We start from the raw sequence: 15,498 nt of genomic DNA, 5'->3' as shown, positions 1-15,498 counted from the left end.
GATCCGGTTCTAATGGTTTCCATTTGTCTCCGTTGTGCAAGGGTTTCGTCGTTTTGACAGAATCAATAGCGTAGTCGACTGGTTTCTGTTTGTCTGTCAGGGCTTCATTCCGATGGAAAGCTCCAATGGAACGTCAGAACGGAGCCCTAGCGCAGATGTGAACGAAGCCTTAACTGAAAACCATTCCAGGCGACTACCTCATGAAGCTGATTGAGTGAATTCTGGTTTAACACTTTTGTTTACCACTTAAATCCATATGTGTTCCTTCATAGTTATCATGTCTTTATATGAATAATATAGAAAAGAAAAAAAAACAACAAGAAAAACCGTGGACTTAAAAGGTGTGTCCAAACTTTTGACTGGTACTGTATATACATAGCATATACATCACTCGATAGAGGAGCGGGGCGGTGACAAACAGACAAAGCAGTGGCAATATCTCCTAGTTGCCCTGCAAGTCCACTTGCATAATACAGTCTTCTATTTACATACATAGCCATATATGTAATGCAAATATATACACATGCTTGTCCGTTCCAACCTGATAATTGGCTATATGCACCGCAAAGAGCAAAAGTTTTGCATTAGGCTGCAATCACACATGCAGTTTTTGTGGCAGTTTTGTAATCTAAACACTGGAGTGGATCCAAAAAGAAGTAAAAGAAAATAGGAACAACTGGCATGTCTGCTCTCTTTTGAATCCACCCCTGTGTGTGTGATTCCAGTCTAAAAAAAAGTGCTCTGGTGGGAACGTATCATGTCCACTGCCAGATCAAGATGCACATTAAAGGGAACCAGCATTTCACCTATTGAACTCTACTCACCCATCTCTGGCCACTGCTGCCAAAAGTTCTATCCCCTTTCCTAAACTCCTTCACCGACCGTAAATAACGGTCTGCAAACATTTCGCGCCTTTTATGGTAATAATCCGGCAGTCTCGTTCGTTCGTTCGTTCGTTCGTTCGTTCGTTCGTTCGTTCGTTCGTTCCTCTTATGCCCGCCCATCGCCAAAAACTGTCCCTCCCGGAATGCCAAAATCTTGTCTGAGATAGCGCGCATACACCCGTCATTTATGGGCCGATACCCTTCCCTGCTTCCCTCAAACCCAGTTACCAAGTATGCGCCGCTATGGTGTCCCGTTCAGCGCACGCATCAGAACAGGACATAGATGTGCAAGAGCAGTATTTTGTGTGTGAAGGGGGGGTGAGGAGTCAATCAAAAGTAAGGAGGCGGGGTAAACTCGGAAACGCTTGAGGAATGAAGATAGGACTCTTTTTGAACAAAGATATGACTCTTTTAGGGTATGTTCACACACTTACTAAAATACGTCTGAAAATACGGAGCTGTTTAGCAACTGGCGTTTTTTACAGCCATTTTTGGAGCTGTTTTTCTATGGATTCAAAGAAAAATGGCTTAAAAAATGGCTCACGAAGTGACATGCACTTCTTTTTAGCGGGCGTTTTTTTACGCGGCCGTTTTTCCAAAACGACCGCGTAAAAAAAAAAAAGGCTCCGTCGGAACAGAATGACGTTTTTCCCATTGAAATCAATGGGCAAGTGTTTGGAGGCGTTCTGCTTCCGGTTTTTCGGCCGTTTACGGCCTGCAAAAGTCCGAAAATAGGCCGTGGGAACATACCCTTACAGTGCGAGAACACTAAAAAACGGAATACTAAAGGTATAGAACCTACTTAGAAGACAATTATGGGTTACATTAAAATTATTTTTCACCCACATCCACCTGGCATTGCTGGTTTAAAAGGTGAAATGCTGGTGACAGGTTCCCTTTAGGCCCTGTTCTCGCTGCGTTTTTAGCATGCAGAAAATTCTGCCTGTAAAAATCAGCTCCAGTTTTTTTTAAGTGGTTTTGCACTACAGGTGTTTTCTTATGCTTTTATGCCGCGTTTTCCGCCACGTTTTTAACCTCTTTCTTCAGCATTCAAAGGAAATAACCGCAAGCGTTTTTTGCCATAAAACACGTAAATAAAAAATGCAGTTTGCAGTGTTTTTTTCCGTCTCCCATTGATTTCAATTGGGGTTTTGATGCGCCTCAAGATAGGGCATGTTGCTTCTTTTTCCCGCAGGCTCACTGTGTGAACAGGGCGTTAAAGTGGTACAGCCACAGGTTATGCCATAAACGTATCATAGATGCGGCCCCAGATTTAGGATGTACAAAAACAGGGGTCCCCCTAAATCCCTCTCCAAAAATTAAATAGAATGACGGTGAGTCTATATTCATTATAATTTTGGTTAAAGGGGTATTATTACCACAAACATTTATGGCATATTCTGTCGAGAATGGGGGTACCCCCTCCCTGTTCCACCTAATAAGGTGGATGTTGCATCCACATGACTCTCTCCATTCACCACTATGTGAGTTATGGAGATAGCTGAGATGTTGGCGGCCACCTCACCTGGCGGGATGGGGTAGGAGTACCCGACATATGTTCGAGTCCATCAGATATTTTGGCCATATCCTGTGGATATGCCATAAATGTCTGTGATGGGAAAACCCCTTTAATTCAAATTAAAATGAATAAAGACTCACCGTCATTCTATTCCATGCAGGTTTAAAGAGGCTCTGTCACCACATTATAAGTGCCCTATCTCGTATATAAGGAGATCGGCGCTATAATATAGGTGACAGCAGTGCTTTTTATTTAGAAAAACAATATATTTTTACAACTTTATGAGCGATTTTTTGATTTATGCTAATTAGTTTCTTAATGCCCAAGTGGGCGTGTTTTTACTTTAGACCAAGTGGGCGTTGTACAGAGGAGTGTATGACGCTGACCAATCAGTGTCATACACTTCTCCCCATTAATTTACACAGCACTAGCGATTTAGTTATATCGTTATGTGCAGCCACATACACACACTGTAACATTACTGCAGTGTCCTGATAATGAATATACATTACCTCCAGCCAGGACGTGATGTTTATTCAGAATCCTGACACGTCTGTAGCGTCTCTGTGGGAGTTACAGCAAGGCAAGCGTAATCTCGCGAGATTACGATGTAACCTATCATTTCAAACGAGATTATGTTTGCCTTGCTGGAAATCTCACAGAAAAGATTCAGACGTGTCAGGATTCTGAGTACACATCACGTCCTGGCTGGATTTCATGTGTATTCATTATCAGGACACTGCAGTAATGTTAGTGTTTGTGTATGTAGCTGCAGATAGCGATATAACTATATCGCTAGTGCAGTGTAAATGAATGGAGAGAAGTGTATGATTGGTCAGCGTCATGCACTCCTCTGTACAACGCCCACTTGGTCTAAAGTAAAAACACGCCCACTTAGGCATTAAGAAACTCATTAGCATAAATCTAAAAATCGCTCATAAAGTTGTAAAAATATATTGTTTTTCTAAATAAAAAGCACTGCTGTCACCTATATTATAGCGCCGATCTCCTTATATACGAGATAGGGCACTTATAATGTGGTGACAGAGCCTCTTTAAGTTAAAGCTTCTGGGCCCCAATGCAAAATCTTTAACCGGGCCCTCCATCTACCATGTGCTATTTATAATACTGGTGTTTTCTTATGCGGCAGATGGGGCTTTGGGCCCGCGCAGGCAACAAGGCCTGGGTGCAACTGCTACCTCTGCACCTCCTATAGCTATGCCCCTGATTCCAGCGTTGGAGAGCGGCAGCCATCTTGCTTACTCTAGTGTTGGAGCAAGGGGTGGAGATCTGTATGCATCTTCACCCGTGTTACCAAAACATACAAACAGCAGGGACAAGTTATTCTTAACCCCTTGAGTACCCAGCTCATTTTGGCCTTGAGGACCAGACCCATTTTTTCAAATCTGACATGTATCACTTTATGTGGTAATAACTCCGGAATGCTTTTACCTATCCAATTGATTCTGAGATTGTTTTCTCGTGACACATTGGACTTTAGTTTAGTGCAAAAATTTGGTCGATAAATTCATTCCTTATTTGTGAAAAACACCAACATTTAGCGAAAATATGAAGAAATTATGATTTTTCCCATTTTAAATGTATCTGCTTGTAAAACAGATGGTAATACCACACAAAATAGTTACCAATTAACATATCCCATATGTCTACTTTATGTTTGCATCGTTTTTTGAACATTCTTTTATTTTTCTATGACCTCACAAGGCTTAGAACTTTAGCAGCAATTTCTCATATTTTTAAGAAAATTTCAAAAAGCGATTTTTTCAGGGACGAGTTCAGTTCTGAAGTGGTTTTGAGTGCCCTATATATTAGAAACCCCCATAAAACACCCCATTTTGAAAACTGCACCCCTCAAAGTATCTAAAACAGCATTCAGAAAGTGTTTCAACTCTTTAGGCGTTTTACAGGAATTGAAGGAAAGTAGAGCTGAAATTTTCAAATTTCATTTTTTTTTACAAAATTCATATGTAATACATTTTCTTCTGTACCACAGAAGGTTTTACCTGAGAAACGCAACTCAATATTTATTGCCCAGATTCTGCAGTTTTTAGAAATATCCCACATGTGGCCCTAGTGCGCTAATGGACTGAAACACAGGCCTCAGAAGCAAAGGAGCACCTCTTGGATTTTGGGGCCTCCTTTTTTCAGAATATATTTTAGGCACCATGTCAGGTTTGAAGAGGTCTTGTGGTGCCAAAACAGTGGAAACCCCCGAAAGTGACCCCCATTTTTTAAACTACACACCTCAGGGAATTTATCTAGGGGTATAGTTAGCATTTTGACCCCACAGGTATTTTGCTATATTTTCTGGAGTTAGTCTGTGAAAATTAAAATCTACTTTTTTTCTGGAAAAACGTAAAAATTTCTAATTTTTGCAAGAAATAAAGGAGAGAAAGCACCCCAACATTTGTAAAGCAATTTCTCGCGATTACGGAAATACCCCATATGTGGTAATAAACTGCTGTTTGGACCCACAGCAGGGCTCAGAAGGGAGGGAGCGCCATTTGGATTTTGAAGCTCTGATTTTACTGGAATGGTTTTCAGTGCCGTGTCACGTTTGCAACGCCCTGGAGGGACCTAAACAGTGGAATCCCCCCAAAAGTGACCCCATTTTGGAAACTATACCCCTCAAGGAATTTTTCTAGTGGTATAGTTATCATTTTGACCCCACAGGTTTTTTGCTGAATTTATTGGAATTAGTCTGTGAAGATGAAAAGAGACTTTTTTTTGGAAAAAACACAGAATTTTCTAATTTTTATAAGGAATAAAGGAGAAAAAGCACCTCAACATTTGTAAAACAATTTCTCCTGATTACGGAAATACCCCATATGTGGTAATAAACTGCTGTTTGGACCCATGGCAGGGCTCAGAAGGGACGGAGCACCATTTGGATTTTGCAGCTCAGATTTTGCTGAATTGGTTTCTGGGGGCCATGTCGCGAGTCCCTGAAGTACCAGTACTGTAGAAATTCCCCAGATGTGATCCCAATTTGGAGACTATACCCCTGAAAGAATTAAATTAGAGGTGTAGTGAGCATTTTGAGCCCTCAGGTGTTTTATAGATTTTATTAGAATTGGTCCGTGAAATATAACCTGTAGCTTTAGCTCAGAATTTTTCATTTCCACAAGGAATACAGGAGAAAAGACACCCCAAAATGTGTTACACAATTTCTCCTGATTACGGAAATACCCCATATGTGGTTGTAAACGGCTATTTGGACATACGGCAAGGGTCTAAACGGAAAAAGTGAAATTTCGTTTTTGGAGTGGAGATTTTACAAAATTTGTTTTTGACGCCATGTTGCATTGCGCTGAGGTACCAGTACAGTGAAAACTCCCGAGAAGTGACCCCATTTAGGAAACTACACCCCTCAAGGAATTCATCTAGAAGTGTAGTGAGCATTTTGACCCCCAAAGGTTTTGCAGAAATTAGTGCACAGTGGATGTTGCAGATTGAAAATTGACATTTTCCACATATATGCTATTTCAGTGCCCAATGCGTTGGGCCCAGCTTGTACCACTGGAGACATACGCCCCATAAATTGTTAAACTGTTCTCCAGAGTACGGTAATACCCCATATGTGGTCATAAACCGCTGTTTGGGCACACTGCCAGGCCCAGAAGGAGCGCCATTTGGCTTTTGGAGCGCAGATTTTGCTTGGTAGTAGTTTTGTTTAGTGTTTTACTGGTGTTTCAGTTTATAATGTGGGGGCATATGTAATCTGTGCGGAGTACATACATTTTTTGCGTGACACACTGTCGTTTTTATTGGTACCATGTTTGGCTACGCGCGACTTTTTGATCACTTTTTATTCCATTTTTTTGGAAACAACGTGACCAAAAAAGGAAATTCTGCCATTGTTTTTTATGGTATTTTTTTTACGGTGTTCACCGTGCGGGATAAATAATATGATATTTTTTTAGGTCAGGCCGATACGAACGCGGCGATACCTATTATGTCTAGTTTTTGTCTTTTTTTTTCATTTTTTTTCTAATTATAAAGGGCTTGATCAGGGAAACAAGGCGATTAGTGTTTTTATTACGTAAAACTTGTATTTATTTATTTATCTAAAACTTTTTTTTTACTTTTTTTTTACTTTTTATTTTACACATACTAGGGGACTGGAAGATCTGATCTTCTGATCCCCTGCACAATACACTGCACTACTTCTGTATGTACTGATGTAGTGCAGTGTATTGTAACTGTCACTTTACAACTGACAGTTGAGCCTATTACGTCCTGCCTTGGGCAGGACCTAATAGGCTCCCGTACCTGGCAACCAGGAAGCCGTTGCTAGGCTTCCTGGTTGCCATTGCAACCATCAGAACCCCGCGATTTTTCGCGGGGGGGGCAATGGGGTGCAGAGGGAGCCCCCTCCCTCTGTATCAATCACTTAAATGCCGCTGTCGCTATTGACAGCGGCATTTAAGGGGTTAAACTACAGCGATCGGAGAGGACAGTGATCGCTGTAGTTGCAGTGGGATGTCGGCTGTATATTACAGCCGACATCCGATGAAGATGGAGCGAGCACAGCTCCTGTGCCCGCTTCATCCTCAGGGCGTTACTATACGCCCATTTTCGGGAAGGGGTTAATAAAAAGTGTTTTTTTTTTTTTTACACTGCTTTCTCTGATCTCCTCACGTATCTCACAGAAATGAGGAGATCAGAGAAAGTGACAGGAGCTTTCTCCTGCAGACGACGTCACAGACGGCTGTGATTGGTCAGTCTTCAGAGACTGACCAATCACAGCAATCGCCGGCATTGGGGACTGCTAATTGGTCCCCAGGCCGGTAGCAGAGACGGTTAGCTGTCAATGACAGCTGCCGCCGCTGTTCTGTCACTATGTGATTTCACATAGTGACAGTTTATTCCTGCGCCGTAATAGTACGTCGAAGGTACGCTGGCATAAGTGGCCAGCGACGTACTATTACGTCAAAGGTACGCAAGGGGTTAATTACGTTTTGTCCACATCCGCATTTGGGTTTTCCATTGTTCTGCTTCATCATAGGAGCACAACAGTGAAAAAACAGTAACGTTGGATCCGTCACTTGACGTAAACCATCTGCGCCCAATGAAACCCATTAACTTTAATGGGTTCTGTTGGGTCTCCGTCATAGTGTCTATTGTTTTTCCATCAAAAGCGGCGGAATCTTTGATGGAGGCCCCTTATGAAGCCTCTGACGCAGATGTGAACAGAGCCTTATGGCCAGTTCATGCTGAGTTTTTTGTCGCTGATTTTGACACGAAAACCACGTTGAAATCTTCGGCAAAAAATGTCCGAAACCGCCTCCCATTGATTTCAATGGGAGATGGAGGTGTTTTTTTTTCCACCGTTGCTTTTAGCCTCTCCATGGGAGGCAGAGAAAGTGTTTGTGAAAAACAAAAGTAAAAGAAAGTGCAGGCAGGTCAAAATCTGCCTCAAAATTCCTGTAAGAATTTTAAGCCACATTTTTAAGCCTGCAAATTCCACATTTTTTCTGCCTGCAAATTCCTCCGTGTGAACAGGGCCTTAGAAAGTCTCTACAAGCTGTGTAGAGATTAATCATAAATACATGTACAGTAGCTATAACAATAATAATAATGCAATAATTCCTAGAAAGAATGGAGATATTCATTTTAAATATATTGTTTTTTTATTATATAGAATTTTTTTTTTAAAAATCATTTTAATTGTATTTTTTTTTATTTATTTTTTTAAAGAAACAACTAGGAAAAAGTCCCTAGAATTGTTCTTATAGGATTTCTTTGTAAGGCCCCTTTCACATTTCAATATGTATTTTTCATCTATCTATGTAATTGAAGAACGTGTACAATCATTTCAGGTTCTTGGTTACAAAGAAAAGAATAACAATTTGTGCAGACATCTATAGTTGCAACATAGGACAGTATTTTATTTTATGGTGACTAGTACGTCTCAGAGATTTTATTCTTCATCTCAAGTCATCGTCTATTTCCATTGGCAAAAGTGACAAAATGGATGAGAATATTATTGTTCACAAGCACATGTGATGTATGACCACATGATGGCGCCAAATCCTCAAGATTTAATTGTGTGTTTTACCACCAGATGGCATTCTCAGACCAAATATGCAGTGATCCCAGTTATAATTCTGTCAGCAAGAAGAACGTATAGATTATTTTACTCGTGGTATAAGTGGCTTGATCTGCTGAAAGAATTACGCTGTGAAAGTGATTTCAGCCTTTGCTTAAAACAACTGCAAAAAGCAGCAAATCTAGCGTAACACCATGACTGAATTAAGATTTAACAAGTTATTTAGTAACCAAACAATAGAACCCGTTCATTGAGGGCTGAGCACCTTTACATGGGCATAGACGGGACCGTTCCTTAGTGATAGAGATATGTAGCATGTGTAAAATAGGCAGCATACGACCATTGAAGGGATTATACAGTTATATGTAAATAACGTGATCACTGAAGAATGACGTTCTGCAACTTTCTATATTAATGTGTTTTCTGATTGAATTCCTCACTATTTTCAAGATCGCTGCTTGCTGCCAGTGACTGGGAACATTTTTATTTCCTTCTAGAGAGTGAAAACACATAAGGACATAATACGTCTCATGGCTGGGCCGAATATAATCCAGGACTGCAGCATTTAGCTTACACAGGACTGCATAGTCATGATAGAAATACCAGCTGTGAGAGGTTTTAGGCATGTATGTGGTTTGAGCCATCAGGATGTAAACAAAAACATTCCCATTCAATGACAGCAAGCATATATCTTGATGTGATAAGGTTTATAAGCCCAAAGCATTTTAGAAAGTAGTTTGCTGAAGCTTTATTTACATCACACAGGATAACCCCTTTAATTCTTTAGCTATGGTAGGTAGACACAAAGGTATGGTGATGTCTGACTTCCATGCTTCCGTAACTTAGAATTGTCCCTGTGCTTTTTCTTCACACATCTGTCTGTAGTGTGAACTGGGCCTTAGTGTCCCTGTCACTTCTCTTCATCTGGACAAGAGACTGGTAAAGGATCGTCACATGACTACAATATATAAAGCGCTCTTACCAGTTCATTGCCGCCTTATCAGGATATTCCTATAGTGGCACCTCTTTGGGTTCTTATACTTCTATCTGATGTATATATTTTAATGCAGACCATAAAGGTTCCGTTTTGTACTTCTCTTTTTTGTTTTAGAATACGCAGCGTTTGCCTTTATTGGCAGTGAATTGACTGCAGGTTTCCAGCTTATGGCCACCTTTGATACAATAAAAAAATAACCTGTGAAATGTAAATGTCATAAACGGCTGAAAGCGATCGCCTAGGAGTATATAAATATCTACTTAAGATCTGAAACGCTCTGGCCGTATCTTTTATCTTTGTAATCCACATATGGCCAGTGAAGAGTTCTTTTTATAACCGTCTTAGGAGAGGATCGTGAAAGATCGGATAGGGCGAATGCGACCCTTTACCAATTCACGTGTTTCATGTTGTCTCAGAGTTTTCAGATGAGATATTAACCATTTGTTTTTATTTGCCACTTTAATGTTGCACTTTCCCGGCCATATCTGGAGATAGCATTAGGGGAGAGGTTTCCATTATTTTTATGTGCAACAGTTGTGGAGAATGTTGGCAGACTTCGACTTCTTTATTTCTCCAAATGACTTTCTATCTGCTGATATACGATGTCTTCTACTTTTAGTTGGTGCTTTAAAAGGGATGAATGGGAAACATACTGCCGGCATTGTAACCACTTTGGGGTCTGAAAAGTGCAACACAAATCCACAGTCCATCAGGATTCCCATATTAACTAATGCTGAGGTAGATAAATGGGGATGTATAGGTACGGTCGCTTGTTATTCACAATATATACTTAGATGTATATAGCCAATGTTCAAGTCTAGACCACATCAAATATTCCTAGAGATTAGTCCGGTCCAATAATTATATGCTGGAACACAATTTTGATGCGTTCTTATGTCCGCTTATAAATTGGCACTAAATGCCATTGTTAAAGGACTTCACTGGGTCTACTCTATTGTGACCATAAAGCCAAGACTACTGTTTTGTAATGTAATGTTAAAATGTTTGAAGTCAGAGTATTGGATTATAAACTGTGTAAGGCTATATTCACACCACGTCCGTATAAACACATGCTAAAAACCGATCCTTCGTCAGGATCCGTAACCCCAACTGTATTGAAAATTACAGTCGACTACACCTTTCAATACAACTGTATACAGAAAAAAACTAGACTGCACAGTATACAGGTTTTTTTAATGGCATGTTTAAGCATAAAGTTGCATACATGCGACTTATGGGAACGCTGAATGCGGTGTGAATTTAGCCTAAGAAAAGCTATGAAATTAGACTTCACACAATATGAATTGGAACTGGTCCAGTAGTAATAGAAATAATTATAAAACGTCTATATGTGATTCAATCCTCTGAATGAGAAAACATCATGCAGCCATTGTGGGCATGGACCTCAACCAATGGTGAGACTCCGGCATTGCTATATTCTGGTTGGCGAGGCCCAAGTGTGAAAAAGTTAAGCCATAGTCTACAGGATATTTCATTACAGTTACTAAGGAGGTCTGACTAGTCCCAATGAGCGGATGTCCCCTAAATGAATGGTCTGCCAGTCCCTACTACTCCTATCTGATGGGGAGAGACTGTAACGCAGTGGTGACTAAATAAAGTCCTCAAGTTCTACAAACAGTGACATGTTTTCAACATTACTAAGAAGGAGCAGAGCTGTATTTAATAGTAGCCTGTATGAGAGAACAGTACTAATGTCTAAGCGGTCAGTCTTTGAAGAGAACTGTAAAACATGCGCTGTTGGTGGAGCTCGAGGACCGGATTTGGCCACCATTGTCATAATGTATTCTAGTGGCCAATCTCCCCTTCTCCCAAATTCAGTAGAGACAGACCAACAGGAGCTAAAGGAGACCCTTTCGCTGGAAGCTCAGTGCATGGACATACTTGTTCAGTGTCTTTCAATATGGCACCCTAATGGATGCGACTTTTCCTTCTGTAAATGCAGTTATTGTGAAATGGAAGAATCTAGGAACAACAACAGCCACGTCATACAAGTTTAGACAACAGGACTCCTATGTGCTGAAGTGCTGTCTGTACAAATTGTCCGTCCTCAGTCTCAGGGCACATCAAGGGTATAGTAATGGTTTTGTCTGGAGCTTCCTATATTGGTTTTCCACGGCCAATCTGATGCAAACCTGCCTGAGGTTGCCATACACAAGTGTCACTGCTAATAGTCGTGTGTTTTACATTTCATGTGGTTTGGCTTTCCACATATATAACTTAGCAGTCAACTAATTATTTTTGTTGGTTCATTTTGTTTAATTTAGTGCCATTTTTTGTAATTGTATTTGGCAAAACACTGAAATGAAATTCAACAAACCTTGATTGTTCCATTACAGTATAATTAAAATATTCTCATTTTCAGAGAATAGCGAACGCGAAAAATCAGGAATTTTATATATATTTTTTATGGTAGGAAATCTTGCTTTTTAGGATTTTACCATGTTTGTGCATTTCATGGGCCAAAGAAAGCAATTATTGTTTTCCTTCTGCGAATATCCAGGAGATAAATTGTTTCTAAACGCAGCATTGCATTTACGATAGGGTGACAGATTGCATGGTTTCAAACCTGGATTTGAGATGTAGACCGCACTGAACTGAATTATTCAAGGGTCAAATGTACGATGTTCAGGGTATTCTTTATATTCTTTTGTTTTATTATTTTTTTTTATTTATTTTATAAAGAAGCACTATACAAGTATATAATGTAGTCTACAAATAGCGGCTACATACAGCATCCAATAGAGCTTACTTTTGTTTTAACTTTTTAGGCTGTGTTCACACGGCTTATGTTTGAGGCAGGAAAGTGCGAGGCTGATTTCAAGAGAAAATAGCCTCTAAATCTAGATGTTTTTGGAGCCGACTTTCAAAGCGTTTTTTTGAGGTATCAATGGAAAATGAAGTTATCTACTGGTTTTTTTTTCAAGGCATATTTTTGAGCTGCGTTTTTTTGACAGTGGCATAAAATTCTATAAAAGCCTCATCTGTATTCCGCAGATTTTTTTACCATTGAATTCAATTTGAATCTGTTTGCATGATAGAATAGATGAATAATAGATCGATCGATCGATAGATAAACTGTGCTGATTATACCATGGTATTAAATTTGACTAATGAATGACTAGTGATGGCGTTACATTTACTTTGCTAAAAGTAAAAGTAGAATTTTAGCGAAGTACACATTAAAAAAAAAGCAAAATTGTTGATCATTTGTTTTTATTTAGTATAATTATATCTCACAAGTAATATATTATTTATAATAATGTGTTAAACTGACACCTATATGTCATAGTTTGTATAATATAAATGCCTTTTTATTGCCTTTGGTTGCAGAATAACGTTTTAATAATAATTTTTGGGTATTATATGTACACATCTGTTTGTCTATCGATTTTAAATATATTCTTTCTGTTTCTATCTCTTTCTCTGTCAATCTGTTAATCATATATCTATCTATCTATCTATCTATCTATCTATCTATCTATCTATCTATCTATCTATCTATCTATCTATCTATCTATCTATCTATCTATCTATCTATCTATCTATCTATCTTCTAATTGTCATATCTCTGCCTGTCTATCTATCTATCTATCTATCTATCTATCTATCTATCTATCTATCTATCTATCTATCTATCTATCTATCTATCTATCTATCATCTGTCTATCTATCTATCTATCTATCTATCTATCTATCTATCTATCTATCTATCTATCTATCTATCTATCTAATCTTATATCTATCTATCTATCTATCTATCTCTCTCTCTCTCTATCTATCTCATATCTATCTATCTATCTATCTATCTATCTATCTATCTATCTATCTATCTATCTATCTATCTATCTATCTATCTATCTATCTATCTCTCTCTCTATCTATCTATCTATCTATCTATCTATCTATCTATCTCATATCTATCCATCTCATATCTATCCATCTCATATCTATCTATCTCATATCTATCTCTCTCTATCTATCTCATATTTATCTATCTATCTCATATTTATCTATCTATCTCATATCTATCTATCTATCTATTATTTAGCTATCTCAAGTTCATATCTATTTATCTGTCTATCATTTATCTATCTCAATCACATATCTATCTGTCTATCGGGGATTTCTACTAGGATACCCTTCTGAACCATTCATGAACAAAAAAATCCAGTTAAACACGGAAATTCTCTCAGCCACTACTAGTGGGAGCTTACTGCTTATACATTTATTATTAAAGGGAAGCTGTCAGCAGTTTTGAAACTTCGAGAAAATTATGTTTAATTTCCCCGACACGACTATTAGTGCCGCTGAGGACCAATTTAATGTGCAAGTGCTCCTGCATTACACACCGCAAGCCCCACCCCTCTGCTTTGAGTGACTGCTCTAGTGGTCAGAGATGAGAGTAGCACTTGCGCGCTAAGGAAAACAAACCAACTTGCATGACCGAGAAAAAAAAATGCATTTAAAACGCTGTTCCCCTCCCCTATTTGACCCTGTCAGCAGTTTTGAGGCCTCAAAACTGCTAAGAGGTTCCCGTTAAATGCAACGAGAGCTATAAAAATCCCTATTCAATGAGCTCTACCTAGTGGCAACTATAGTAAGACAGGATTTTATCATTTTCCACTATGGATGTGTGAAGGGAACCAGGGAATTAGGAGCGCTTTTCAAGAAAACAAAGAACTTTTGACGTATTTATTAAATTCAATTATATGTACACTTACCGGCCCAAGAACACAACTATGGCAACATTCAGACGAGTGTCGGCAACCTCGGACATGAAAAACACACGTTTTCACATCTGAGGTGCACCCGTGCAGGACGCGTTGTCACAGATCCCCCAGATTAGAGTCTATGGAGGAATGCATGACACGCAGTAAAATAGGACATGTCCTATTTTTTCACGGACCCTTCACACGCTCCGTTGAAACAACGGTCATGTGAACGGCCCTATTGAAATACATGAGTCCTTGTGACGGCCGTTGTTTTGACGGACATGATACACGCTCGTCTGAATGAGCCCTAACGGTGCACCATCCTAAACAATATAATAATATAGAATATGATTACAATGAATGAATATCTTGTTATAAAACATATTGGGATATGATTTCTTATTATTTTTTTTCTCAAATATTTCCCAGATATTACCTGTCCAAAAAATTGTATATTCTGGTTTTCAATAGAGGTCTAATTGTACGGTATATGGAATCTGCAGCTCTCTCTAAACATACTGCCTTCCCCACAAGTAACCAAAATCATATGTTTGTATCATTTATTGCAGATCGCCCTCGGAACAGTAACCAATGTGGAGGAAGCAGTAAAGTGGCTGAGTTACACTTATCTTTTTGTACGGATGAGAGCAAACCCATTAGTATACGGCATTAGTCATAAGGTGTTTCAGGTAGGAAATCCATTTCTTATGAATATCTAACCCCTATTCTCCAGTCATAATGCCAGGATAAATATTTGCTTTTGTTTTCTGACATGATAACAGCCCGGCTTTTAGCTCATTTAGTTTAGTTCAATTTGTGTAGGCATTGTTGATTGAAATGGTTTTAGCCAAAAAATAAGCAGTGATCCTTGCGTATTTTAACCCTTTGTGATCTGTGTATGATCCAGCAGCGAAATCAAACTTGCAATGATGTCTATATAATAACACATTTTACAACGTGGCATCTATTGTAATGTGATTTTGGCAGGCAGTGTTCATTATGTCATTAAACTCGATAGCATTGATAACGGAAATGCTGTTCTCTCTGGACTGGCCAACAGATGGATCCCGTATTGGAAAAGCACCGAGAGCAACTGGTAATTGAAGTGGGGCGGAAACTGGACAAAGCTCGTATGATTAGATTTGAAGAAAGGACTGGATTCTTTTCCTCTACAGACCTGGGCAGAACTTCCAGCCATTTTTACATTAAATATAACACAATTGAGGTACTAAATATTCTCTTTACAAGTATACAATCATGAGACTGAGCATCGGACACATTTGGGCTGTAGT

General features: G+C 39.1%; 1 protein-coding gene across 4 annotated transcripts in view; it reads left to right on the top strand.

The window, feature by feature from the left end:
• Nucleotides 1-15,498, top strand: part of ASCC3 (activating signal cointegrator 1 complex subunit 3) — a 630,293-nt gene that overhangs the window by 453,318 nt on the left and 161,477 nt on the right. For all 4 annotated transcript variants that reach the window (XM_075862208.1, XM_075862206.1, XM_075862205.1 and 1 more), the window contains 2 exons: nt 14,776-14,895; nt 15,267-15,431. In XM_075862208.1, coding sequence (XP_075718323.1) covers nt 14,776-14,895; nt 15,267-15,431 — 285 coding nt within the window. The remainder of the gene's footprint in view (nt 1-14,775; nt 14,896-15,266; nt 15,432-15,498) is intronic.

This window comes from Rhinoderma darwinii, chromosome 4 (assembly GCF_050947455.1).
Source record: "Rhinoderma darwinii isolate aRhiDar2 chromosome 4, aRhiDar2.hap1, whole genome shotgun sequence".
NCBI lineage: Eukaryota > Metazoa > Chordata > Amphibia > Anura > Rhinodermatidae > Rhinoderma > Rhinoderma darwinii.
The sequence above is the reverse complement of the archived record's forward strand: the minus strand, read 5'-3'. Positions and strand labels throughout refer to the sequence as shown.